The following is a 26,874-nucleotide window of genomic DNA, read 5'->3' on the forward strand; positions in this document are numbered from 1 at the left end:
TTTCTTAAAAGTTCACAGACCCACAATACAGAAAAATTAACAGAGAATTACTTAAAGTAATTTTCATTTATATTTATATAACCATTCCAGTCTTTTATGTTTAAATTAAGAACAATAAACATAAACTCTTTAGATATAAGAATAACAGAAAATAAGAATTTCCAGTTTGTCTAGGTAAGAAGAAAAGGAAGAATAGAGAAGCATTACAAAAACAAATTACAAGGGGCTACAAGACATCAAAAGAGGGATACACACAGATATGACTAAGGGAACTCCCATGTACCATGCAAACTGAGTGGCCTTTTATGGTATTAATACCAATGACTTACGAAAAAATAAATCAAAATATAGTCTTCTAAAATGTATTCTATAAGCCAAATGAAATAAGTATTTGGTCACTAAATAATGGCTCTTTACCTATGCCCTAGAAATCAAGAGACTTTTTCTTTTCAAAAAAATTTTCAATACTAATACCAGAACTAGAAAATCAAAATCATTTATCTATAATAACTGATAATATCTAAAATATATAAAGCTGTATTGCAAAACAGAAAACAAAAACGTGTTTTTCTAAGAAAATCTTATTAGTCTAAGAGTTGTAACTTTTAAAAAATTTATACAAAACTTAGTAAAATTTCAGTTTCTGTTTTCATGTCCTCCAAAATTTAGTGAAATACCTGTATACAAACATTCACTCCTTCACTCCTTAAGAAGTTTAATTTTTCCTAAGACATGACAAAGAACCACTTGAAATTAACATCTTAGATTCTATAGAATTCTTTTTCTATAAGAACTTATCCTATTACTCTTCCCTTTTCCCCTTTCTCTTCCTCCTCTACATTCTCCAACCTAGAAGAGGGGAGAGTATTAAACATACTTAATGGGTAAAACAAATGAGAAACAAAAATGTACTAAATATCATCCACACATCTACTGGTTCCAAGTCTTTTTATTTAAAGGTGTAGCATATCATAGCAATTATCTTGAACCACAGATGTGTGGATGAATTTGCAACAACACAGATGGCTCTTGAGGGTGCTATACTAAGTGAGATAAGTCAGGTGTGAAAGGACAAAACCTTATTATTTCACTCATAAGTGAAATATGAAAAACACACACACACACACAAAAGAAAAACAAAACATAAAGCTCAATCATGCAGACAACAGATTGGTTGTTACCAGAAGAGAAGTGGGGGGAGGGTGAAATAGGTAGATGAGTTCAATTATATGGTGACAGATGGAAACTAGACTTTTGATTGTGAGTATGCTATAATATATACAGATATCAAATTATAATGTTGCATACCTGAAACTTATGTTATCAACCAATGTTACCCTAATAAAAAAAATCTCGTAAGAATAAAACAAATGAATTTAGTTTATCAGCAAAGTCCACATATTACCATTTATTCTTCAGCTTTTGGTTATATTAAAGTTACTCAGTAACAAAACTTTCTACTGAACTTACATTCCAGTCAATATTTGCAAAAAAATGATGTCTTTTGATCTCCTCAACTCCTTCTGAACCTATAAAAACAGAAAGACTTTTTTTACTAGTGTAATTTTTTAAAAAATCTTTATACGTGTTTTTAAAGCTGTTATCAATAAAGAGCAGCAGTACAAACATTTTACAGATTCGTTGTAATGAAAGGTTTATGATTTCTCATCTGATATTTTATTAATTGCTTCTCTCAATTTAATATGAAAAAATAAATGATATTCATATTGAAGCGGATAGAATACCATGAAATACTGAAATGCCTTCTAAATCAAATAAAAATCATGTTTGATATAACACTAAAATTTAAGTACATTTTATGTTCTTCATAATTGAACTTATGTCCTCATGTCTATATGCCAAATTAAAAAATACAACATAATAAAGGGACATTGACATTTCAACATAAGAGTATAAATAGGATAGATGATAGGATTACATCTGGATCCAGGCTAAGGCTACTGAGAGTGGCCAAACTATAAGCAGTTAGGAAACATAATATTTACCTTGAAGAAAATTGGAAGGACAATATAATTATTGTCAAATATCTAAAAGAATTACATATACAATTCTGTGAAATATTTCAAAAAAGAAAATTTATATGATATATATTAAACAAAAGTAATGAATAAATAGATCACTCCATTTTTTAATCATAGACAGTAACAGAATTCACTGGAATATTTCATACACAACATACAAAGTTCTATGTATAAATATATAGCAGCAGTAAAGGAACCAAAGCAAGAAAATATAAAGTTATAATAATCATCCCAAAGAATGCAATATTATTTTCATAAAAGCTAAGGAAATAAACAATACCTAATCTATTTGCTGGATTCCTTTTGAATAACATCCTTAGAAGACTTTGAGCTTCAGCACTAAGAAACTGAGGCATTCCAAGTTTTGCTCTGGAAAAGATTTTAGAAAATTTCATTAAAATCTAGCCACACTTCTAAATTTACAAATTTCAAAAAGAATGTTAAAGAATGCTTTCTCATTGGTAACTAATGTCCCCCATAGCATAGGAGAAGGAAATAAGACTGTGTGAAAAATGCTTTTGTGTCAATTTAAACCTACAACAAGTTCCTCAAAACTGAAAGAGTACTTGATAAAATCCAGCAACCATTTATGATAATAACTTTCAGAAAAGTGGGAATAGAGGAAACATACCTCAAGATAATAAAGGCCATATATGACAAAACTACAGCCAACATCATACGCAATGGGCAAAAACTATAAGCTTTATCCTTAAGATTGGGAACAAAAACAGAAATGTTCACTTTCACCACTCTTATTCAACACAGTACTGGAAGTCCTAGCCATAGTGATCAGAAAAGAAAAAGAAATAAAAGACATCCAAATTGGAAAGGAGGAAGTAAAACTGTCATTATTTGAAGATTACATGACACTGTACATAGAAAATTCCAAAGACTTCACCAAAAAGTTTCTAGATCGAATAAACAAATTTGGCAAAATAGTAGGATACAAAATTAGTATTCAGAAATCAGTGACATTTTATACACCAATAATGAACTATTGGAAAGAGAAACTAGGAAAGCAATCCCATTTACTATTGCAACAACAAAAAATAAGGTACCTAGGAATAAACTTAACCAAGGAAGAGCTATACTCAAAAAATTGTAAGATACTAAAGAAAGAAATGAAAAAGATATAAATAAGTGGAAGCATGTACCATGTCCATGGATAGGAAGATTTAACATCCTTAAAATGTCCATGCTATCCAAAGCAATCTACAGATTCAACACAATTTCTATCTAGATACCAATTGCGAATTTAACAGAACTAGAACAAATATTCCTAAAATTTATATGGAACCACAAAAGACTCCAAATAGCAACTGTGATTTTGATGAAAGAAAGGAAGAAAGAAAGAAAGAAAGAAAGAAAGAAAGAAAGAAAGAAAGAAAGAAAGAAAGAAAGAAAGAAAGAAAGTTAGTTAGTTGAAGGAATCATGCTACCTGATATCAAACTATACTACAAGGCCATAGTAATCAAAACAGCATGGTAACGGGAGGGGGGGGGGGAGAACAGATATATAGATCAGTGGAACAGAATAGAGAACCCACAGCTTTATAATTAATTAATATTTGAAAAAGAAGGTAAAAAAAACATACAATGGGCTAAAGAGAATCTATTCAATAAACGATGGTGGGAAAATTAGACACATACATGCAAAAAAAAAAAAAAAAAGAGAGAGAAAGAAAGAAAGAAACTAGACCACCTTCTTATACCACACATAAAAATAAACTCAAAATGTATTAAGGACTTAAATATTCATCTAAGAACTCTAAAAATCCTAGAAGAAAATATAAGCAGTAAAATCTCATACATTTCTCATAGCAATATTTTTTTCTGATATATCTCCTCAAGCAAGGAAAACAAAAAAACAAACAAAGAAATGGGACTGCATCAAACTAAAAAGTCTCTGCATAGCAAAGGAAGCCATCAGCAAAATAAAAAGACAACCCACTGAATGGGAGAACATATTCGCCATACATCTGATAAGTCCTTAATATCCAAAATTTATAAAGAAGTTATAAAAATCCCCACCAAAAAACAAATGATCCAATTAAAAATGGGTGAAAGATCTGAATATACACCTCTCCAAAGGGGACATACAGATGGCCAACAGACATATGAAAATATGCTCAATGTCATTAATCAGAGAGATACAAATTAAAACCACAATGAGATATCACCTCAAACCTGTCAAAATGGCTACCATCAATAAATCAATAAATAAGTGTTGGTGAGCATATGGAGAAAAGGGAACTCTCATGTACTATTGGTAGGAATGTAGACTGGTCCAGCCACTGTGGAAAGTAATATGGAGTTTCCTCAATAAATTAAAAATGGAACTGCTTTATAACCCATTGATTCAACTTCTTGGAATTTATCTGAAAAATCCCAAAACATTAATTCAAAAGAATATATGCACCTCTATGTTCATTGTAGCAGTATTTACAATAGCCATATTTGGGAGCAGCCCAAGTGCCCATCGGTAGATTAGTGATAAAACGGCTATGGTACATTTACACAATGGAACACTACTCAGCTGTAAAAAGAAGAAAATTTTACCCTTTGCAACAGCATGGATGGACCTGGATAGCATTATACTAAGTGAAATAAGCCAGTCAGAGAAAGACAAATACCATATGATTACAATCACATGTGGAATCTCAGGAACAAACTGAACTGATGAGCAAAATAGAGACTCAGAGAGAGCAGGCTAACAGTTCAGGGTGGGGCTGGGGGTGTGGAGGGATTGAACAAAGAAGAAAAAACGCATGGACACAAACAACAGTATGGTGATTGCAACAGGGCAGGGGGTGGGTGGAGGTAGAAGAGAATATAGGGTGGATAAATGGTAATGGAAAAAAAAAGAAAGAAAAAACACTAAAAGCAAGAAATTTTTCCCAAAAGAAAAAAACTAGTGTTACACTTACTTTAATATCATATTCATGGTCTCATTTCTGTCTTTACCTTGAAATGGCAGTGTACCAGTAAGCATTTCAAACTAAAACAAACAAAAAAATAACAATCAATTTAGTAAAACTTAGAATATACGTACAATGAAATTTTTAGGGAAAAATTTGAGACTTGTAATACATGATCGTCAAATCATACAGGACCTACACGCCAGCATGTCAAAATAGAAGCAAAAAAAAAAAAAAAAAAAAAAAAAAAAAACTAGGTCACTTAAGAAAATATACTTCTGATACCTCACTACATATAACTCAACTGACAGAAGACCTGTAGTAAATGAAACAAACCAATTTTTTTCAATCCTGTTGGATTTGGTTAACTTACTAAAAAAAAAATTGGAAATAAACACATTTCTTTAAAAACAAAGACATGCTTTTAAAGAAAATAATTTAACTGACAAAAGAAAGTAAAAATAAGCATAAAACTATTTCAAATTCATAAATGATCAAGAAAGATTTAACCACTCTCATTCCACTCTAAAAACAGGAACCAAAAAACAGAATCTACACACACACACACCAATAACTTTAAAAAAGAAAAAATACTGAGACAGTTTCACACTTCATATGGAAAATATTTTCCCTAAAAGATTTAATTAAATACAGATAAGTAGAACATTAACTAATGGTATGAAAAAAACTAGGTCTAAAACTAAAGATCATCACAGTTCATTAAAATGTTTTTACTTTATTTATTTTAGTCCGTATTGTTGAAAGTATTACAGATGCTCACCCTTATTTCCCCCTTAGACCCTCTACTCCCAGCTGGCCCCCCACCTTCACCACATTATTGTCTGTGTCAACTGGTTATGCATATATGCATATAAGTTCTTTGGTTTATCTGTTACGGCCCCCCCCCCCCCAACCCTCTTCCCTCTGAGGTTCCACAGTCTGTTACCTGCTTCCAGGTCTCCAGCTCTATTGTGTTAGTAAATTTATTTTGTTCATTAGATTCCACATATAAGTCAGATCATGTGATACTTGTCTTTTCTGACTAGCTTATTTCACTTAGCATAATACTCTCCAGGTCACTCCATGTCATCTCAAAGGGCAAGAGATCTTTCTGTTTTCAAACTGCATAGTATTCCATTGTGTTTATGTACCACAGCTTTTTTATCCAGTCATCTACTGATGGACACTTGGGCTGTTTCCAGATCTTAGCTATTGTAAATAGTGTCGCTATGAACATGGGGGTGCATGTATTCTTTCTGATTGGTGTTTCAGGCTTCTTAGGGTCTATTCCTAGCAATGGGATCACTGGGTCAATGGCAGTACCATTTTTAATTTTTTGAGGAAATCCATAGTGTTTTCCATAGTGGCTACACCAGTCTGCATTCCCACCAGCAGTGTACTAGGGTACCCTTTTCTCCACATCCTCACCAGCACTTGTTTGATGATTTGTTGATGGCTTCCATTCTGGCAAGTGTGAGGTGAATACCTCACTGTCATTTTAATTTGTGTCTCTCTGATGACTAGTGATGTTGAGCATGTTTTCATGTCTCTTGGCCATGCCATTTTTTATGTCCTTTTTGGAGAAGTGTTTATTCAGGTCCTCTGCCCATTTTTTTTTTTTTATTGGATCTTTGTCTTCCTTTTGTTCAGTTATATGAGCATTTTACATATTTTGGAAATTAAACCCTTATCTGATGTATCATTGGCAAATATGTTCTCCCATACAGTGGGTTCCGTTTACATTTTCTGATGGTTTCTTTTGCTGTACAGAAACTTTTTAGTCTGATGTAGTCCTATTTGCTTATTTTTTTCCTTTGTTTCTCTTGCCCTAGGCAATGTATTGGTAAAAATTCTGCTATGTGAGATATCTGAGATTTTGCTGCCTAAGGTTTATTCTAGGATTTTTTTTAGTTTCACAACTTACATTTAAGTCTTTTATCCATTTTGAGTTTATTCTTGTGCATGATGTAAGCTTGTGATCTAGTTTCATCTTCTTCCATGTACCTGTCCAATTTTCACAACACCATTTATCGAAGAGACTATCTTTACTCAATTCTATGCTCTCACCTTCTTTGTCAAATATTAATTGAATATAATGGCTTCAGTCGACCTCTGGATTCTCTGTTCTGTTCAATCTATATGTCTTGCTTGTGCCAGTATACACCTAATATTAAAATCTTAAACTTAGATTCAATAATGGCGTTGGCCTTAGTCCTCTGTTCTTTTAGGAACTACAGCCTTTGTTATTAGCTTATCCATTCACTCTCCTATACTCTGATGACTCTCAAACCTTATACAGCCTCAATCTCTCTCAAGCCCCAGTTTTCCCTCCCAAATCAATAGTAAAGGTTCTCAACTGGAAACTGAAGAGGTAGCTATGGGGTCAAAGAAAAAGAAAAAAGAAGGGAATTATGGTATATGGGAATCATCTCTCTCAAGCTCTAGTCCTCTACCTCCAAACCTTCTAAATGTCTTTAACAAACCCTGGACAGGCAGGTAAGTTTGTTAGGCTCTCAGAGTTGCTGGTTAGATTCATGGTCAGGACACAGAGAAGACTCAACTAAGGAATGCATAAATAAGTGGAACAAAAATCAATGTTTCTCCTTTTCTTTCTCTCTCCCACTATCTCAAAAATAAATCAATAAATAAAAACTGAAGTATCTCTAAGATTTCCACTTTTATATTCTGTAACCTTGCAACTGTCTTATAAGGACAACTTATTATTTTCCTACTTCTGGTTTCCTCTATTTACAATCCATTTATATAATTCTGTCCAGGCTAATCTTCCTAAAATACATTTTTCTTATAATTACCATCCTGTTTAAGAATCTGCAAAAGTTTCCTGCTACCTAGAGAACATCATGAAAATGCTTAGTTTATAGCCTCATTTCCTCTACCATCACATACATTCTTCACTGCTACTCTACGCAACTGGTTTTCCAAGTCCTTGCTAATATGATCACAATATTATCCTCCTTGACATGCAGCTATTTAAATTTTATCCATCTTTCAGGGCTTAATTTAAGTTCCTTCCTCCACTTTTCCTATGTCAGTTTAAATTAATTTTAGCCTGAATTCCTAAGGTACTTCCAGGAAATTTATTTAGCTATCTCAATTGTTTCTCAACCAGACCGTATGCCTTCTTAAGTCATGGAAAATGCCAAATAATGTACTAATAATCTGTTCCCACCCCACTGCCTTCCCCAAATGCCAGTCTTATAATAGGTACTTAATATACTGATGTGTCATATTGAGTGTCATTCAGTGGTAAATAGGCAAAATTTATTATCAGGCTTCAAAAGCAAACTGATTAATTTATTATCCTAATTAACACTGAAAATTGCATGCTTACTCTTTTTCCAAATTAGTTAATCAAAATACCAACTATAGTAGGTACTAGAGGAGACAAAAAGTAGTATAAAACATGGTTGTTCTCCTCAAGAGGTTTATAATCTTTCTAGGGACATGCTTGAAACAATTTGACCATAAGACAATATATGGTAAGGTATTAAATTCTGTAATAACTAATTAAAATACCATATGACTCCTAAACACAGTATTCTGAAATCTAAAACCTAGTAAACCTTTTTCTATTATTATAGTTTAAATACAATATTAAATTAGTTTCTGATGTATCACATGGTATATATATATATATGGTTACAAGTAACCATCCAGCACTGTACAACGTTATTCTGATATTACTGACTATATTTCCTATGTTGTACATATTATAACATGCTCATGACTTATTTATTTTATAACTAACAGTGTGTACCTCTTAATCCCCTTCACCTTTTTATCCATCCCCCACCAACTTCCCCTCAGGCAACCATCAGTTTGTTCTCCAAATCTACTATCAATAAATCAACAAACATATGTTGATGAGGATGTAGAGAAAAGAGAACACTAGTGCTCTGTTGGTGGGAGTGCAGATTGGTACAACCACTCTGGAAAACATTATGGAGTTTCCTCAAAAATTTAAAACAGAACTGCCATTTGACCCATTGATGCCACTTCTAGGACTATATCCTAAGAATCCCAAAACACCAACTTGAAAGAATATATGCACCTCTATGTTCATACCAGCATTATTTACAATAGCAAAGATCTGGAAACAGCCCAAGTGCCCATCGTAGATGAGTAGATGAAAAATCTGTGGTACTTTTACACAATGGAACACTATACAGCTGTAAAAAAAAAAAAAAAAAAAAAAAAAAAAAAAAAAGAAGGACCCCTTACCCTTTGAGATGACATGGAGGGACCTGGAGAGTATTATGCTAAGCAAAATAAGCCAGTCAGAGAAAGACAAATACCATATGATCTCACTTATATGTGGAGTCTAATAAACAAAATAAACTTACAAAGAAAACGGAACCAGAAGCATGGATACATGGAACAGACTTGCTGGTGCCCAAGGGGTAGAAGGTGGGGGGGTGACTGGATAAAGAAGGTGAATGGATTAGCTAAAGAACATATATGCATACACCATGGACATGGACAATAGAATGGTGAAGGCCAAGGGATGGGGAGGCAGTGGTGGGTGGAGGTGGGAAAAAAGGGGGACACCTATAACAACGTCAGCATTAAAATTTTTAATAAAAATAAATAAATTACTTAATTAAAGGGAAAAAAAGAAATCAGAGTACCAAAATCCTAATTCTTATTATATAACAGCTAATCAAACACAAGTTTTATTTTATTTTTTTATTCCTCACCTGAGGATATTTTTTTCCATTGATTTTTAGAGAGAATGGAAGGGAGGAAGGAGAACACAAAGAGAGAAATATCGATGTGAGAAGACACATCAATTTGTTGTCTCCATTACACGCCCTGACCAGAGCCAGGGATCAAACCTGCAACCCAGGCACGCGCCCTTAATAGGGAATCAAACCCACAACCCTTAGGTCCTAACCACTGAGAAAACTGTCCAGGGCCAAACACAAGATTTTTATTGATAATCATGAATTATTAGAACCCTATTCTCACCTGATATCTCCCAAATTTTAAATTAAAATATATTTTTTCATTTTTATTAAAAATTGATGGAAAATATGTCCGGCTGGTGTGGCTCAGTGGTTGAGCGTTGCCATGCACCAAGAGGTCACTCGTTCAATCCTGGTCAGGGCACATGCCCAGGTTGAGGGCCCAATCTCCAGTGGGAGGCATGCAGGAAACAGCCAATCAATATTCTCTCTAACCGATGTTTCTCTCTCCCTCTCTGTTCCTCTCTCTCTAAAAAAAAAAATCAATAAAAAATTTTTAATAAAAATAAAAAGTGATAGAAATAAATTAAAATTCTAAGTGGTATTAATTTTATATTATCAGAATTTAAAAAAAATAGCACTACTTACCATAAGTACACCATAAGACCACCAATCAGCACTCTGGGAATGACCTCTCCTATTTACTACTTCAGGAGCCATATACTCCACTGTACCACAAAATGAGTAGGCCTTCTTTTCTTGATCTACTGATTCTTTGCTGAGTCCAAAGTCTACAATAACAATGTTACACACAAAAAAATCTGAAGATCTTCAAAAAATATAAAATACTGAAAGAAACAAAATTATGGATTTAAACCTTAAATTATTCATAGATGGCCTACAGTTACTCTTAAATTGTGATATCAATAACGGAAAATAGTCTGTATTTAATAATAAGAGCATTTAAAGATTGCTCAGTTACATCTCACCTCAAAATATGTTTTCATGTCTATACTAGAATATCATTCAACAATTTTGAGACAAGAATTAAATCAAAACTGTCATAGTGGTCAAAGTTTTTAAATACATTAAGAAAAACGAGATAGTAACATATTTTTAAAATATTGAAAAAGTTTGTTTTGCTTTGGCTTTGGTGAGCTTCCATTTTCATTTAAGGCCTTCAAAGAGCTGAAGGTATCAATACATAAAAATTAATCTTATTTATGTGTACTAGCAATGAAAAATTAGACGATGAAATTTTAAAAGTGCCGTTTATAATAACACCAAAAAAAAAAAAAAAAACCTTGAAATCCACAGGTCTAAATATACAAAGTATATGCAAGATCTATATGCTGAAAACTAGAAACACTGATGAAATGTAAGTAAATGGAGAGATATACTATTGTATGGTTTGGAAGAGTTGATGTTATTAAAGATGTCATTTCCCCCCAAACTGATCTAACGATTCATTTAAACTTTAATAAAATTTCCAGCAAGAATTATGTTATAGAAATCAACAAGCTGACTTTAAGATTTATATAAATAGACAAAGGCAATAGAATAACCCAAACAATTTTGAAAATGAAGAAATAAGTTGAAGGACTTGCAGTACCTTATTATAAACCTACAATAATCAAGATAGTGTGGTACTGAAGAAAAAAGCTAGACATACACATACAAACAGGATAGTGTGCAAGAATAGACAGACACATATAGTCAGTTCTGCTATAATGCTTGTTTTAAAAATGGAAATTTTATCCAATGAAATAGATATATTAGGAAATAATTTGAGGATAACACAAATTGAAAACACTAGAGAATTGCACCTAGCTGATGCATGCCAAGTAGAAATACATACATACATACACACACACCTCAAACATCTACCAACTATTTTAGCTTATCATGTGTGGTATGACCACTTCTGTCCACCTGTAGTGTTACACTTTACTCCCAATTCCAGGTAATCTACCTTCCACTACTTCACAATAACGTACAAACTGGAACATTTCTTACACTATCTATAAGGGAATTTACAAAATTTTCAAGGTAAGGTGCCATATTTCTCGTAGTAGTTATATAATCTTAATAATTTAGACCATGCAAAACAATGTTATCATTTTTATCAGTTTCTTATCTTTTTCTAAAGTGTCACTGTTTATATAGATTACTGCTAAACCCCTAACTCCATTTTTTCCATTAGTCCTATGCTTTTTATTATGCAATAGTGAATAGTGCAATGATTTTTAAGATCACATGTGTTACATTATAACAGAACTGGCTATATATTGTGAATTGATTTCTCACAAACCCCTAAAAGCAATTCCACGAAGAAAGGTCAGTCTTTTCAACAAATGGTGCCAGAAAAATAGGATATTGATATAAAAAAATACATCCTAATACTAAAAACATTAACTCAAAATGAATCATAGAACTAAATGCAAAACATAAAACTTAAAATTGTAAAAATTCCAAAAGAAATATAAGAGAAAATATTTGTGATCCCAGATTTAGCAAAGATTTCTTAGATACAACAAGAAATCTATAAAACAAAAATGTTGAAAACTGGACTTTATCAAAATCAAAAATTTTCAAAAGATACCATGCAGAAAATGAAAAAGAAGCTATAGACTGGGAGAAAACATTTACAAAGCACACATCTGATAAAGGACTTGTATTTCAGGGTATATTAAAAACACTCAAAAAGTCAATAAGAAAACACACAATATTTTTGTTAATGGGAGAAAGAACTGAACAGACACTTCTATAAAGAAATAAATATGTGAAGATACTCAATATCATTAATTATTAAGGGAAGTGCAAGTTAAACCTACAATGAGATACTACTACATGCCTATTAGAACTAAAATAAAAAATGATGGCAGTACCAATAATGGTTTGGATGCAGAGCAAATGGAGCTCTCATACATTGTTCGGAGATATGCAAAATGGTAGAGCCACATTGGAAAACAGTTTGAAGGTTTCTCATTAAGTGAAACTTACATGTACCACATAACCAAGCAATCCCATTTCTTTGGTATTTACTCAAGCGAAATAAATGTTTATGTTTACATAGAACCTGTACATGAATATCTATGGTGGCTTTATTCCTCAATGCTGAATTAAACAGGAAATAACCCAAATGCCCCTTAATTGGGGACTAGATAATCAATGCTACCATTATAAAATGGAATACTACTCAGCAATTTTTAAAAATTACTGATACATGCAACAATGTGGATGAATCTCACATGTATTATACTAAGTAAATGAAGCCAAACTCAAACATATATGCTGTAAGCCTATATTATAGTATGGAAAAGGAAAAAGCATAGGGTCAGAAAGCAGATTGGTGGTTGCCTATAGGTAAAGGGAGGATTAATTTATAATGGGAAAATTGGTGGTGGGGGGGATGGAACTGTTTTATATCTTGATGGCGGTGGTGGTTTTAAGACTATACACATTTGTCAAAGCTTGCAAAACTATATATGAAATAGTAATTTTTCTTAAATTAAACTTTATATTTTGAGACTACTACAAATTTACTCCAGGTATATGAAATACTAGAGATCCTGTTTACCTTTCACCCAGTTTCTCCCACGGTAACATCTTACAAATACTATATTACAATGTCACAACCACAATATTGACAATGATGCTGTCAAGATACAGAATAATTCCATCACTGTAACAATCCAAAGAATGAGTTTTATTCTATGCAAACCATATCTTAATTCTATAAATGAAGAAAGCTATAAGCCCTAAATTGTTTACAAAAAAACCACCATTAATAATTTTAGAGCACCTAGAAACTGATTTTCTAATCATGCACAATATTTTCATTTAAAAATAACTTATCCTCAAATAATAATTATGATTTTCAGTATATTTTTTAAAAAATATTTCAAATGTCCTACTGTGTTATTTCTCTACATTTTGAAACTTTTTAAACTCTGCACATCCCATTTTAAAAGTAAATATAATAAAAGCTAGTCTTCGAGGACAGTTCAGTTGAATATTAACAACCTTGTAGAGAAGAACACTGGCAACTTTGGACATTCCAGAGAGAAGAAGAAAGGAAAGAGAATTCTTATCCTCGATTACTTTTCAGAGATTTATACCACTCCATAGAGGTCTTTTGCTGTATGTACTATTTCTGACAAAACTGATATTCAACACTAGAATTTGTTCAGCAATGAATTGAATATTTAAAAAAAATAATATTAAGGGTTAGTTACAGGATTTAAAAAGATACATGTTAATCAGTGGTTTTTCTAAGTCAATAATTTGAAAAATAATAAACTAGAAATCAGCTAAATAAAGTTTTTTGGGGTATGGGGACTAGGGGCAGTATATTTATGTAACAATAAATGACTTTTTTTGTGAGACTTTACATTTTAAAACATTCCTAGAACACAGCAATTTAATGAGTATTTACTATTATTACAAGTAATCTCAGTGATTACTTTGCAGATAACCATAAAAATTACTTAAACTTCTTTTTGTTGATTTTTTAATCCTCAGCCAAGGACATTTTTTGCATTCATCTTTAGATAGAGCAAGAGGGAGAAAGGAAGGAAGACAGAGAGAGAGAAACATTGACATGAGAGAAACACATCGACTGGCTGCCACCCACACGACCCCAACAGGGCCGGGAACAAACTGAAACCGAGGTACGTGCCCTTAGCGGGAACTGAAGCCAGGTCTCTCGGGACTGCGGGCCAAACCAGCCAGGGCAAACTTATTTTCTTATATACACATTTTTTTTCTCTTAAATATTCAGCTAAAGCACAATGTGATTTAAATTTCTGACGTGGCATATATATTCATTCCCCCTCTTTATAGAAATTACCCCTGAATTATGCCCCTCAGAAAACATATAACTGCAACCACAGGCAGTTCAAATCAATTGTGTGTTTATAATTTTAATGGCACATATTATGAGTAAATTTTTTTTATAAACCAGAGAAGTCATATTATATAGTTTTTAGATAGACTAGTGTGGGTATTAGAGGAAAAATTAAGATATAAAGACATTATAAATAAAATACTAGCAAATACACAGATATTTTGAGGTATCCACTCTTATTCTACTGACCTTCTGCTATACAATCATAATCTCAGTATGAGGTACATCAAAGTCAAAGCACAGTTATACCAATGAATCTTTTTTTTTTTTATCCTCACCCGAGGACATTTTTCCATTTTTTGTACAGATAGAGTGGGAGGGAGAGAGAGGAAGGGAGAGAGAGAGAGAGACATCGATGTGAAGGGACACATCGAGTGGCTGCCACCCGCACGACCAACCAGGGCCGGGGACAAACTGCAACCGAAGTACGTGCCCTTAGCGGGAACCGAACCCGGGTCTCTGCGGACCGCAGGCCGACGCTCTAACCGCTGAGCCAAACTGGCCAGGGCCCAATGAATCTTTCTATAGTCTACTGCCATTCAGAGCAACCTGTTAAATATTAGGTTCATTCTTGTATCTGGAGTAAAGTAGACTTGTAAAAATTAAGGTATCGTCCTCACCTAAGATTATTCTGGGGAAACTCAGAATGCTAATGAAGACCCTACCTAAATGAGACATTCCCAAATAACTAAAGTCTACTTAGATATAAATGACAAATATTAATTAATCTGGTACATTTGACTAGAGTATTCAAAATAGGAGTAAAGAAGGAGACAGAAAAAGAAGGAAGGAAAGACGGAGTGAATATGTAAGTTTATTACTCATTGCACAAGTCTGCATTAGGTTACAATCATAAAACAGTAAAAGATTCCAAAATGGTGGCAGAGTGAATGGAAGCTACATAGACCATCTCCCAAGACCAAACTGGAATTACAACTAAAATAAAGACAAATTGTTTGGAAAAAGCAACATAAAAGTAGCTTGAGAGGACCATATAATGAGAGACACTAAATTGATCCTGGTAGGATTGTGAAGGTGTGAGATGGCAGCTGGGAACTGGGAACCTACAGACAGCAGCGGTCTTAGCTGTGAGCAGTGCCCTAGGTGTTAAACTCCCAAGCGGCTCTACAGAGCATGGGACCAGGAGACAATGCTAAAATAACCACAGCCACTCACCTTGGGCTGCAGCAGAAGGAGGGCAGACAGGACTGGAACTGTGTGAGGACACTTGAGATTTGGAGGGCACTCAGAGCTTTTGCTGAGCTGTGGCCACAAAAGATGGTGGCTATCTTACTCCTAACCAGGGCTCTGAGGAGAGGTGGCGACCCCTCCCTAGGAGATTCAATCCCACCCAGGTGGGCCACAGAAATGGAAATTGAGGCTCATTAAAAACAGCATCTGCCCTACCCTGCGGAAATCCTCTTATGCAGAACACCTGAGGGAGTTTTTATTCAACTGAGTAACCAAGGCTCTTCAAGTACCTGAGATTAATAGCCTACAGGCAAAAAGCTAGAGGATAACGGAACCTTTCCTGGGCTTGCAAATCTACCCAGGGGAGTAAGACTTGACAGTGGTGTTTAACATGGGTCCTCCCATACTCAACCAAACCCAGTAGAGGGAGCCACAAACAGCAGAACACCAACACCCACAGGGGAAATTTGGCAGGATCCAAAAGACACTGAGATAGCCAAAATGGTGAAACAAAGAAACAAATCCCAAATGAAAGAACAAGAGACCTCTACCAAAGATGAGATAAATGAAATGCAGTTAAGCTAGCTATCAGAGGTATAATTCAGAGCCATGATCTTGAGGAAACACAACAGCATGAGTAAGGACATCAACACCATTAGTAAAGACATAGAAACATTAAAAATCAACCAAATGGAAATTAAAAACCACCAAAAACAAATAAAGAATGACATAGCAGAAATAAAGAACACATTGGAAGGACTAAACAACAGAGTAGAGGAAGCTGAGGACTGCATCAGTGAATTAGAAGACAGGGTAGAAAAAATAAACCAATCAAAAACCCAAAAGGTAAAAACAATTGAAAACAGGAAGACAGCCTGGGCCAGTTTGGTTCAGTGGTTGGAGCATGGGCCTGCAGACCAGAGAGTCCTGGGTTCAGTTCCAGCTAGAAGCACACACACAAAAAATAAAAACAAAAACCAGAAAGACAGCTTAAGTGAACTATGGAACAACTGTAAACTTAATAATATTCATATCATAGGCCCACACCAACACACATAGTAATTAAAATGCCAAAAATTAAAGACAAAGAGAGAATCCTAAAGGCAGCAAGAGATAAGGAACAGGTTACCTATAGAGGAAACCCCATAAGGCTCTCAGCTGACTTCTCAACAGAAACACTACAGGCCAGAAGAGAATGGCATGAAGTAATCAAGGTCAAGAAAAACAAAGATCTGAATCGAAGAATACTCTATCCAGCAAGGCTATCATTCAAAGTAGAAGGTCAAAAAAAGAGCTTCCCAGACAAAAAAAAAAAAAAAAAGGCTAAGGGAATACATTAGCACCAAACCAGCACTGCAACAAATGTTAAAAGGACTGCTGTAATTAGTAGAAGAAATAGGAAGAAAAATATTAACACACTAAACAAAAATAGCAACAAATAAGCACATTCAATAATCACCTTAAATGTAAATGGATTGAATGATCCAATAAAAAGACACAGAGTAGCTGATTGGATAAGAAAGCATGACTAACATATATGTTGTTTACAAGAGATCAACCTCACAACAACAGACTCACATAGGTTGAAAGTGAAGAGATGGAAAAAAATCTTCCAAGCAAACAGAAAGGAAGAAGAAGCTGGGGTAGCAAAACTCATATCTGATAAAATAGATTTCAAAATGAAGACTGTATCTAGAGACAAAGAAGGTCAGTACATAATATTGAAAGGATCTATCGAACAGGAAGATATAACCTTGGTAAACATACATGCACCCAATATAGGAGAACCAAAATATATTAAAAATCTTCTGGAGGATGTCAGAGGAGAAACTTACAGCAATACAATCATAGCAGGGAACTTCAACACCCCGCTCACATCACTGGATAGATCCTTTCGACAAAAAATGAACAAGGAAACAGAGACTCTAAATGAAGCACTAGACCAAATGGATTTAATAGATATCTACAGAGAATTACACCCCAAAACTACAGAATTCATTTTCTTCTCCAGTGCACATGGGACCTTCTCAAAGAGAGACTACATGCTAGGACGCAAACGAAGTCTCTACAAGTTCAAGACGATTGAAATCATATCAAGCATCTTCTCAGATCACAACGGCATGAAACTAGAAATCAATTGCAATAATATGCAAAGACATTTGAACACATGGAAGCTAAATAGCATGTTATTAAACAATGAATGGGTTACCGAGGAGATCAAGGCAGAGATGAAAAATTTCCTGAAAACCAGTGAAAATGAACACACCACACAAAATCTATGGGATGCAAAAAAGCAGTTCTGAGAGGGAAGTTCATAGCACTACAGGCATACCTCAAGAAGCAAAAAAAATTTCTAATAGACTCTCTAACCTCACAACTTAAAGAACTATAAAGCAAACAAAAAGAAAACCCCAGAGCAAGTAGAAGGAAGGAAATAGTAAAGATCAGAGCAGAAATAAATGACAAAGAGACAAAAAAAAAAAAAAAAAAAAAATCAAAGGATTAATGAAACAAGGAGATGATTTTTTTAAAAAGATAAACAAGACTGATGGACCCTTAGCTAGACTCATCAAGAAACAAACAGAGAAACCAAATACACAAAATCAGAAATTAAAGAGAAGTAACAACTGACACCACAGAAAAACAAAGGATCGTTAACACATACTATGAACAATTATTTGGCAACAAATTCCATAATCTATGCAAAATAGACAAATTTCTAGAAACATATAGTGTCCCAAAACTGGACTGGGAAGCGACAGAAAACTTGAACAGACTAATTACAACTAAGGAAACTGAAGATGTAATCAAGACTCCCCCAGCAAACAAAAGCCCAGGCCCAGCCAGCTACACGGGGGAGTTTTACCTAACATTCTAAGAACTAATTCCCATTCTCCTCAAACTATTTCAAAATATTCAAGAACAAGCAAGACTTCCAAACTCGTTTTATGAGGCCAGCATAATTCTAATTCCAAAAGCAGAAAAAGACACACAAAGAAAGAAAACTACACGCCAATATCCCTGATGAACATAGACGCCAAAATCCTGAACAAAATACTAGCAAATCGGATCCAGCAATACATAAAAAAAAATTATCCACCATGACCAAGTGGGATTCATCCTGGGCATGCAAGGTTGGCACAATATTTGGAAATCAATAAATGTGATACACCACATAAACAAAATAAAAGATAAAAACCACATGATCATATCAATAGACGCTGAAAAAGCATTCGACAAAATCCAGCACCCATTTCTGAGAAAAACACTCAGCAATGTGGGAATAGAGGGATTATATCTCGACATAATAAAGGCCATATATGAAAGACCTACAGCCAACATCATACTCACTGGGCAAAAACTAAAAACATTTCCCTTAAGAAGAGAAACAAGACAGGGATGTCCACTTTCACCACTCTTATTTAACATAGTACTGGAAGTCTTAGCCACAGCAATCAGAGATGAAGAAAAAATAAAAGGGATCCAAATTGAAAGAAGGAAGTAAAACTGTCATTATTCGCAAATTACAAGACATTATACATAGAAAACCCTAAAGACTCCATCAATAATCTACTTGACTTAATAAATGAATTTGTCAAAATAGCAGGATATAAAATTAATGTCAAGAAATCAGTGGCATTCTTATACACCAATGATGAAGTCACAGAAAGAGATACTAAAAAAACATTACCATTACCATCATGCCAAAAAAAATTAAGATACTTAGAAATAAACTTAACCAAAGAAATAAAGGATCTATTCACAGAAAACTACAGGTCATTAAAAAAAGAAAGAGAGGAAGATATAAAAAAGTGGAAACTCATACCTTGTTCATGGATTGGAAGAATTAACATCATTAAAATGTCCATACTACCAAAAGCAATCTATAGATTCAATGCAATCCCCACCAAAATACCGACGACATATTTCACAGAACCAGAACAAATACTTCAAAAGTTTATATTGAACCAAAAAGACCCTGAATAGCCATGGGAACCTTGAAAAAGGAGGACAAAGTAGATGGGATCACAATACCGGATATCAGTTTATACTACAAACCTACTACAATCAAAACAGCCTGGTCCTGCAAAAGAACAGGCATATAGACCAGTGGAACAGAACAGAGTACCTGGAAATTGACCCAGGACAGTATGTTCAATTAATATTTGAAAAAGGTAGCAAAAGCACACAATGGAGTAAAGACAGCCTCTTTAATAATTGGTGTTGGGAAAATTGGACAACTACATGCAAAAAAATGAAACTGGACTATCGACTTTCACCATACACAAGAATAAACTCAAAATGGATAAAAGACTTAAATGTGACCCATGAATCCATAAAAATCCTAGAAGAAAATGTAAGCAAATGTAAACAAAACTTCCAACATCATATGCAGCAGAATTTCACTGATACATCACCTAAGGCAACAGAAACAAAGGAAAATATGAACACACGGGACTACATCAAACTCAAAAGCTTCTGCACAGCAAAAGAAACAACCATCAAAATGGAAAGAGAACCCACTGTATGGGACAGCATAATTGCCAATGATATATCAGATAAGGGGTCAATTTCCAAAATATATAGACAGCTCACACAACTCAACAAAAGGAAGAAAAAGAACCCAATTAAAAAATGGGCAGAGAACCTAAAGTGACACCTCTCCAAACAGGACATACAAATGGCTAAGAGATATATGAAGAAATTCTCAACATCACTAATCATCAGAGAGATGCAAATTAAAACAACAGTGAGGTATCACCTCACACCTGTCAGAATGGCTGCTATCAACAAATTATCAAACAACAAGTGTTGGCGAGGGTGTGGAGAAAAGGGGACTCTAGTACACTGCTGGTGGGAATGCAGACTGGTGTAGCCACTATGTAAAACATTATGATGTTACCTCAAAAAATTAAAAATTGAATTGCCATTTGACCCAGTGATCCCACTTTAAGGAATATACCCTAGGAGTCCTGAAACACCAATTCAGAAAAAATATATGTACCCCCATGTTCATAGCAGCACTATGTACAATAGCTAAGATCTGGAAACAGCCCAAATGTCCATCAGTAGAGAAATGGATAAAAACATTGTGGTACATATATACAATGGAGTACTATTCAGCTGTAAGAAAGAAAGATCTCTTATCCTTTGAGATGACATGGAGGGATCTGGAGAATATTATCCTAAGTGAAACAAGCCAAGCAGGGAAAGATAAATATCACATGATCTCACTTATTTGTGGAATATAATGAACATAACAGTCTGACGAACAAGGTAGACCCAGAGATGTGGAAGTAGGGTACATACTGACAACCCTCAGAAGAATGGGATGGTGGGGAGGGAAGAGATAAACCATAGAACTCACATGCATGTATGCATAACTGATGGACATGGAAAACAAAGTTGGGGATGGGGTGGGGGGATGGGGAAGTGGCTGTCAATGGGGAAAAAGGAGAAACATCTGTAACAAAAATAAATTAATAAAATAAACACTATATATTTACAGTATAAATTATCCAATATTTATTACTACTGACATTTTAAAGATAATGGATTAAATATACATATACAGAAATTTTTCAAAATGACTGCAGAGTAGTAAGAAGCTACACTCACCTCCTCCCAGCACTAAACCAGATTTACAGCTAAATTATTGAGCAATCAACTTGAATAACCAACTAAAGGACAGATGAAGAGGAGTATTAATAAATAAGGATTTACAGAGGAAGCTACATAAAGAATGGTAAGAAGGGCAAAGACTTGGAGGGGATTGGCCCCTGTACCCACATGTGGCAACTAAGAAGCCAGAGGAATATCACAATTGCAAAAGTCGCACATGAGGAGCATGATGTCTCTACCCTATGTTGGTATTCCCCAACCCAGAGCACCAAGGCTGGGGAAAAGAAGTCTACATAACATCTATCAGTGAAAGTCAGTGGGAACTCTATCCACAGGCTATAGGGAATCTCCTAGAATCCCATGCACTCTACTAAAGGGCAATACACTGGACCTTGCTCTGTGGCACTCACCTGAGGCTCTGGTAGAGGGAAGTAACTCAGGGCACACAGGAATCATAAAGAGGAAATCTGGGTTACATGTCCTCAAAGAGAGATCTGGAGGGTCCGCTACTGCAGTCCCGGTCCTGAGTCAATAGCCCACAGTACACTCAGGCACCATCATCCCAGGATTGGGAATTCCTATTTTTACAGCACTAGCCTGGGGGACTGCACTAACCCAGTCCTTCAAACACTGGTGATGCCACTTTTCCAAGCTTGAGTCCAGCAGGAAGGACTGTTGGCTGTACCCAACAGGGACATTTGGTGTGTCCTTTATCTGAGGAAACTAGAGGCAGACACTCAGACAGACATTGAACTGTGAAGCTTGGAATGGGGGCCAGTCATCCCCCTCACCTGTAGGCTCTGCCAGCACCACCTCCAATGGGAGACTATTTTGTTCTATCTTCCGAAGTCCCTGTGGCCACACACTGCTGAACTCAATTCCACAGGGGAAGGAAGGGCAGCTAAGAGCTGAGGCATCTGGAGTACATTTCCCTCAGGGGCTCCAGTCTGGGGCTCACATGAGTGTGGCTACGGAGCTAGGGGAAGTGTGGAGCTTGCCCCATTCCAGTGGGCTCAGCTGGACCCACCCCATACATTAGACTGTCTTGTGTTTTCCCAAGTTCCGGTGGCTGAGCTCAGTTCTGTGGGGAGAAGAGAACTCCATTGAGACCTTAGGAGAAGGTCTTCCTCAGAGCCCCCATCTGGGTCTCTAAGAGCACAGCTGTGGAGCAAAGGGGAGGCAAGGAGCTCGTCCCTCTCCTATAGGGTCAGCCAGCACCAATCACACCAGAAGACAGCCTTGAATTGTTTTCCCAAGTCTCAGTGGACCTGCTCTGCCGAGCTCAGCTCGGAGGAAGGAAGGGAATGCTGCTTAGAGCTGGGACTTCTGGAGCAAGTCTCCTTCAGAGGCTCCAGTCTGGAGTTTGAGTGGGCAGGCTATGCAACTAAGGGGAAGTGTGGGGCTTGTCCCACCTACTGCAAGATCACCAAGAGCCACTTCCAATAGAAGTTTTGATTTGTTTTCCCAAATCCCAGAGGCCCCACCCTGCTGAGCTTGCTCCTACAGTGAGGACAGTTGGCTACACCCAAACTGAGCCAGTGGTGAACTCCTCTACGGGGAGCTAGAGTTGGAGATTCTATCAGAGACTGAGTGGTATGGCTCTGAAGTAGGAGCCACATTCACTCCACTGAGGCCCTGACCACACTACCCCCAAACAAGGGACCTGACTAGCACTGTTGTCCATACCTTGTCATCTGGCTCTATCCAGTTTGCACACTGTGGAAGGGGCAGTGGGGCATAGCAAGCTTGGGTCCACTTTACAGTCTTTCTTTAAAAGGTCCTGTAGAAAGTCCAGGCAACCTCAGGGGTGGTGGAGTAGCCAACATGTGGATGCTGACCTCGGAGAGCCTTAGATGTTTTATTGATCTGTCCCCAGTTCACAGATGTAAGAAGCCAAACCTTTCATTTTTTATTTTTTATTTTTTTATCCTCACCCGAGGACATTTTTCCATTTTTTGTTCAGACAGAGTGGGAGGGAGGGAGAGGAAGAGAGAGAGAGGGAGAAACATCGATGTGGAAGGGGCACATTGAGTGGCTACCACGTGCACGACCCAACCAGGGCCAGGGACAAACTGTAACTGAGGTACGTGCTCTTAGTGGAAACTGAACCCAAGTCTCTCTGGACCGCAGGCCAATGCTCTAACCGCTGAACCAAGCTGGCCAGGGCAGAAGCCAAACCTTTTAAACAGCTTGCCCCCTCCCACACACACCCAGGACCAGTAGATGCTGCCAAAATCAGTGAATTGTATGTTAGCTCCAGATAGGTAGCCCAAGGCAGGATACATACAATGTCTGACATCTACCTGCACTAGGATCCATGGTCCACATGGGCTGAGAACTAACAAAAACTGTGGTGGGCTTCAAACAACACCAGAGCTCAACCCAATGAGCCACACCAATGTCAGAGCAAAAGAGGGACTATGGCAGGCACCAGACCCTGCTGGGAACAACTTTGCCTCGGGAGGCAACCCCTGAACAGCAACTCATAATACATGGTGAATGAGGCCAATCCTTATAGTCAACCAGCCTAAGGGTTAAATACAACCAAGAACAGGCCAACAACATTAAAGAGCCGACTACAATAGGAGGAGCCACATAACCCACCCAAGAAATATTTCTGGAGTACCTACCTCAGGTGATCTAGAAGACTGTGCTACTGAGACTCACAAAGCACATATATAAAAAAGGCCTCATAAAAAGCTTGGGAGCAACAGAAGATCTACCTAATACACAGAGTCAAACACAAAATGTCAGACCAACTGGGGAAAACAAATAGGACCCAAATGCCAAAATACCAGATGCAGAGTATAAAACAATGGTTTTAAAGATGCTCAACGACCTTAGGGGAAGAATGGATGATCTCAGTGAGAACTTGAACAAAGAAGTAGTAAGCATTAAAAAGGACACAGATACCATTTTGAAAGAGTCAGAAATGAAGAATACAATATCTGAATTGAAAAATACACTAGAATAATAAATAGCAGGTTAGATGAAGCAAAGGACTGAACCAGCAATTTAGAGGACAAGATAACAGTAAGAACCCAAGCAGAGCAACAACAACAAAAAAGAGCATTTGAAAAATGAAGAAAGTCTAAGGGACCTTTGGGAAAACATGTGCATCATAGGGGTACCAGAAGGAGAAGAGAAAGAGCAAGGGATTGAGAACCTATTTGAAGAAATAATGGCAGAAAACGTCCCTGATCTCATGAAATAAAAGACACACAAGTTCAGGAAGCAAAGAGAGTCCCTATCAAGATGAAATGTAAGAGACCTACACCAAGACACATACTAATTAAAATGTTAAAGGTTAAAGACAAAACAAGAAACTTAAAAGCAGCAAGAGAGAAACAGTTACTTACCTGCAAGGGAGCTCCCATAAGGATGTCAGTTGATTTGTCAACAGAAACACTTCAGGCCAAAAGGGATTGGCATGACATATTCAAAGTAATAAAAAGCAAGGACCTACACAGAGGACTACTTTACCCAGAAAGGCTATAATTTAAATTTAAGAAAAAATAGTTTCCCAGGGAAAAAAAGAAGCTAAAGAAATTTATTACCACCAAATCAGTATTGCAAGAAATGTTAAAGGGTCTTCTTAAGAAGAACAAGAAAAAAAAAAAAAAGAAATAGAGAGAGGGAAACATAGGTATAAAAAATAAAATGGCAATAAACAAGAACTTATCAATAATAACTTTAAATATGAACAAATTAAATGTTCCAATAAAAAGACACAGGGTAACTGAATGGATAAGAAAACATAGCCCATATGCTGTCTACAAGAGACCCACCTCAGAATAAAAGATACACATAGAATGAAAGTGAAAGGATGAAAAAAATACTCATGCAAATGGAAGCATAAAAAGGTGGGGAAACAACAGTTATATCTGACAAAATAGACTTCAAAAAAGGCCATAACAAGAGACAAAGAAGGTCACTACATAATACTAAAAGATCAATCCAACAAGAGGATATGACCCTGGTAAACATATATACACCCAACACAGGAGCGCCTAAATATGTAAAAAAAAAAAAAAAAAAACCTTGGTGGATATTAAGGAAGAGATAAACAGAAATACAGACAGAGTAGTTGATTTTAACGTAACACTGACATCATTGGATAGATCTACCAGACAAATAAGGAAACAGTGACCTTAAATGAAATGGTAGATTTGATGGATTTAATCGATATTTAAAGAACATTTCATCACAAAGCAGCAGAAAATATATTCTTCTCAAGTGCACATATAACATTCTCAAAGATAAACCATAAGTAAAAACACAAAATAAGATTTAATAAATTCAAGATTGAAATCATATCAAGCATGTTCTCTGACCACAATAGTATGAAACTAGAAATCAATCACAATAAGAAATTACACTAAAAAACTTTCAAACACATGGGGGGTAAATAACATGTTATTAAACAATGAATGTATCAACAATGAAATCAAGGAAGAAATCAAAAGTTACCTGGAGACAAATAAAAATTAACACACAACAACCGCAAATCTATGGGACACAGCAAAAACAGTTCCAAGAGGGAAGTTCATAGTATTACAGGCCTGCATCAAGAAGAAAAATCTCAAATAAACAATCTAACCCTATACTAAAAAGAACTAAAAAGAACTAGATCAAGAACAACAAACAAAGTCTACAGAAAGTGTTCCTGGGTAGGAAAAATTAACATCATTAAAATGTCCATACTACCCAAAGCAATCTATAGATTCTATGCAACCCCTATTAAAATACCAATTGCATACATCGGAGATACAGAATAAATATTCCAAAAATTTATATGGAATCACAAAACAACCCAAATAGCCTCAGCAACCTAAAGAAGAACAAGTAGAGATTTCACAGTACCTGATATCATACTATATTACAAGGTCATTTTAATCAAAACACCATGGTATTGACTTAAGAACAGAATAGAGAGTCCAGAAATAAACCCACAACTTTATGGTCAATTAATATTGTACAAAGGAGGTAAGAACATATAATAGGGTAAAGACAGTCTCTTCCATATATGGTGTTAGGGAAATTTGGACAGATACATGCAAAATAATGAAACTAGAAAATCAACTTATACCATACACAAGAATAAACCCAAATGCACTAAAGACATAAATTGCGGAACCATAAAAATCCTAGGGAAAAAAAAGTCAGTAAAATCTCAGACATATCTTGTAGCAATATTTTTGGAGATATATTTCCTAGGGCAAGGGAAACAAAGAAAAAAATAAAGAAATGAGACTACATCAAATTAAATTTTTTTCACACAGCAAAAGAAACCATCAACAACAGTGTGGTGATTGCCAGGGGGAGGTGAGGAGGGTGAAGGTGGAGGAGAGTATAGGGAGAATAAATGTTGATGAACATAGACTTGACTTGGGGTGGAGAGATGATAATTTTAAAACAACAATGAGGTACTACCTCGCACCTGCCATAATGGCTACCATCAACAAATCAACAAACAACAACTGCCA

General features: G+C 35.6%; 1 protein-coding gene across 1 annotated transcript in view; it reads right to left on the bottom strand.

The window, feature by feature from the left end:
- The window catches only part of RPS6KA6 (ribosomal protein S6 kinase A6), a 139,368-nt gene that overhangs the window by 44,576 nt on the left and 67,918 nt on the right, over window positions 1–26,874 (bottom strand). Inside the window, exons 9-12 of the mRNA XM_036270522.1 lie at window positions 10,315–10,457; window positions 4,970–5,040; window positions 2,323–2,411; window positions 1,471–1,529 (exon numbers count right to left, since the gene is read on the bottom strand). Of these exons, the coding sequence (XP_036126415.1) occupies window positions 1,471–1,529; window positions 2,323–2,411; window positions 4,970–5,040; window positions 10,315–10,457 (362 nt within the window). The remainder of the gene's footprint in view (window positions 1–1,470; window positions 1,530–2,322; window positions 2,412–4,969; window positions 5,041–10,314; window positions 10,458–26,874) is intronic.

This window comes from Molossus molossus, unplaced genomic scaffold, assembly GCF_014108415.1.
Source record: "Molossus molossus isolate mMolMol1 unplaced genomic scaffold, mMolMol1.p scaffold_m16_p_2, whole genome shotgun sequence".
Taxonomy (NCBI): domain Eukaryota; kingdom Metazoa; phylum Chordata; class Mammalia; order Chiroptera; family Molossidae; genus Molossus; species Molossus molossus.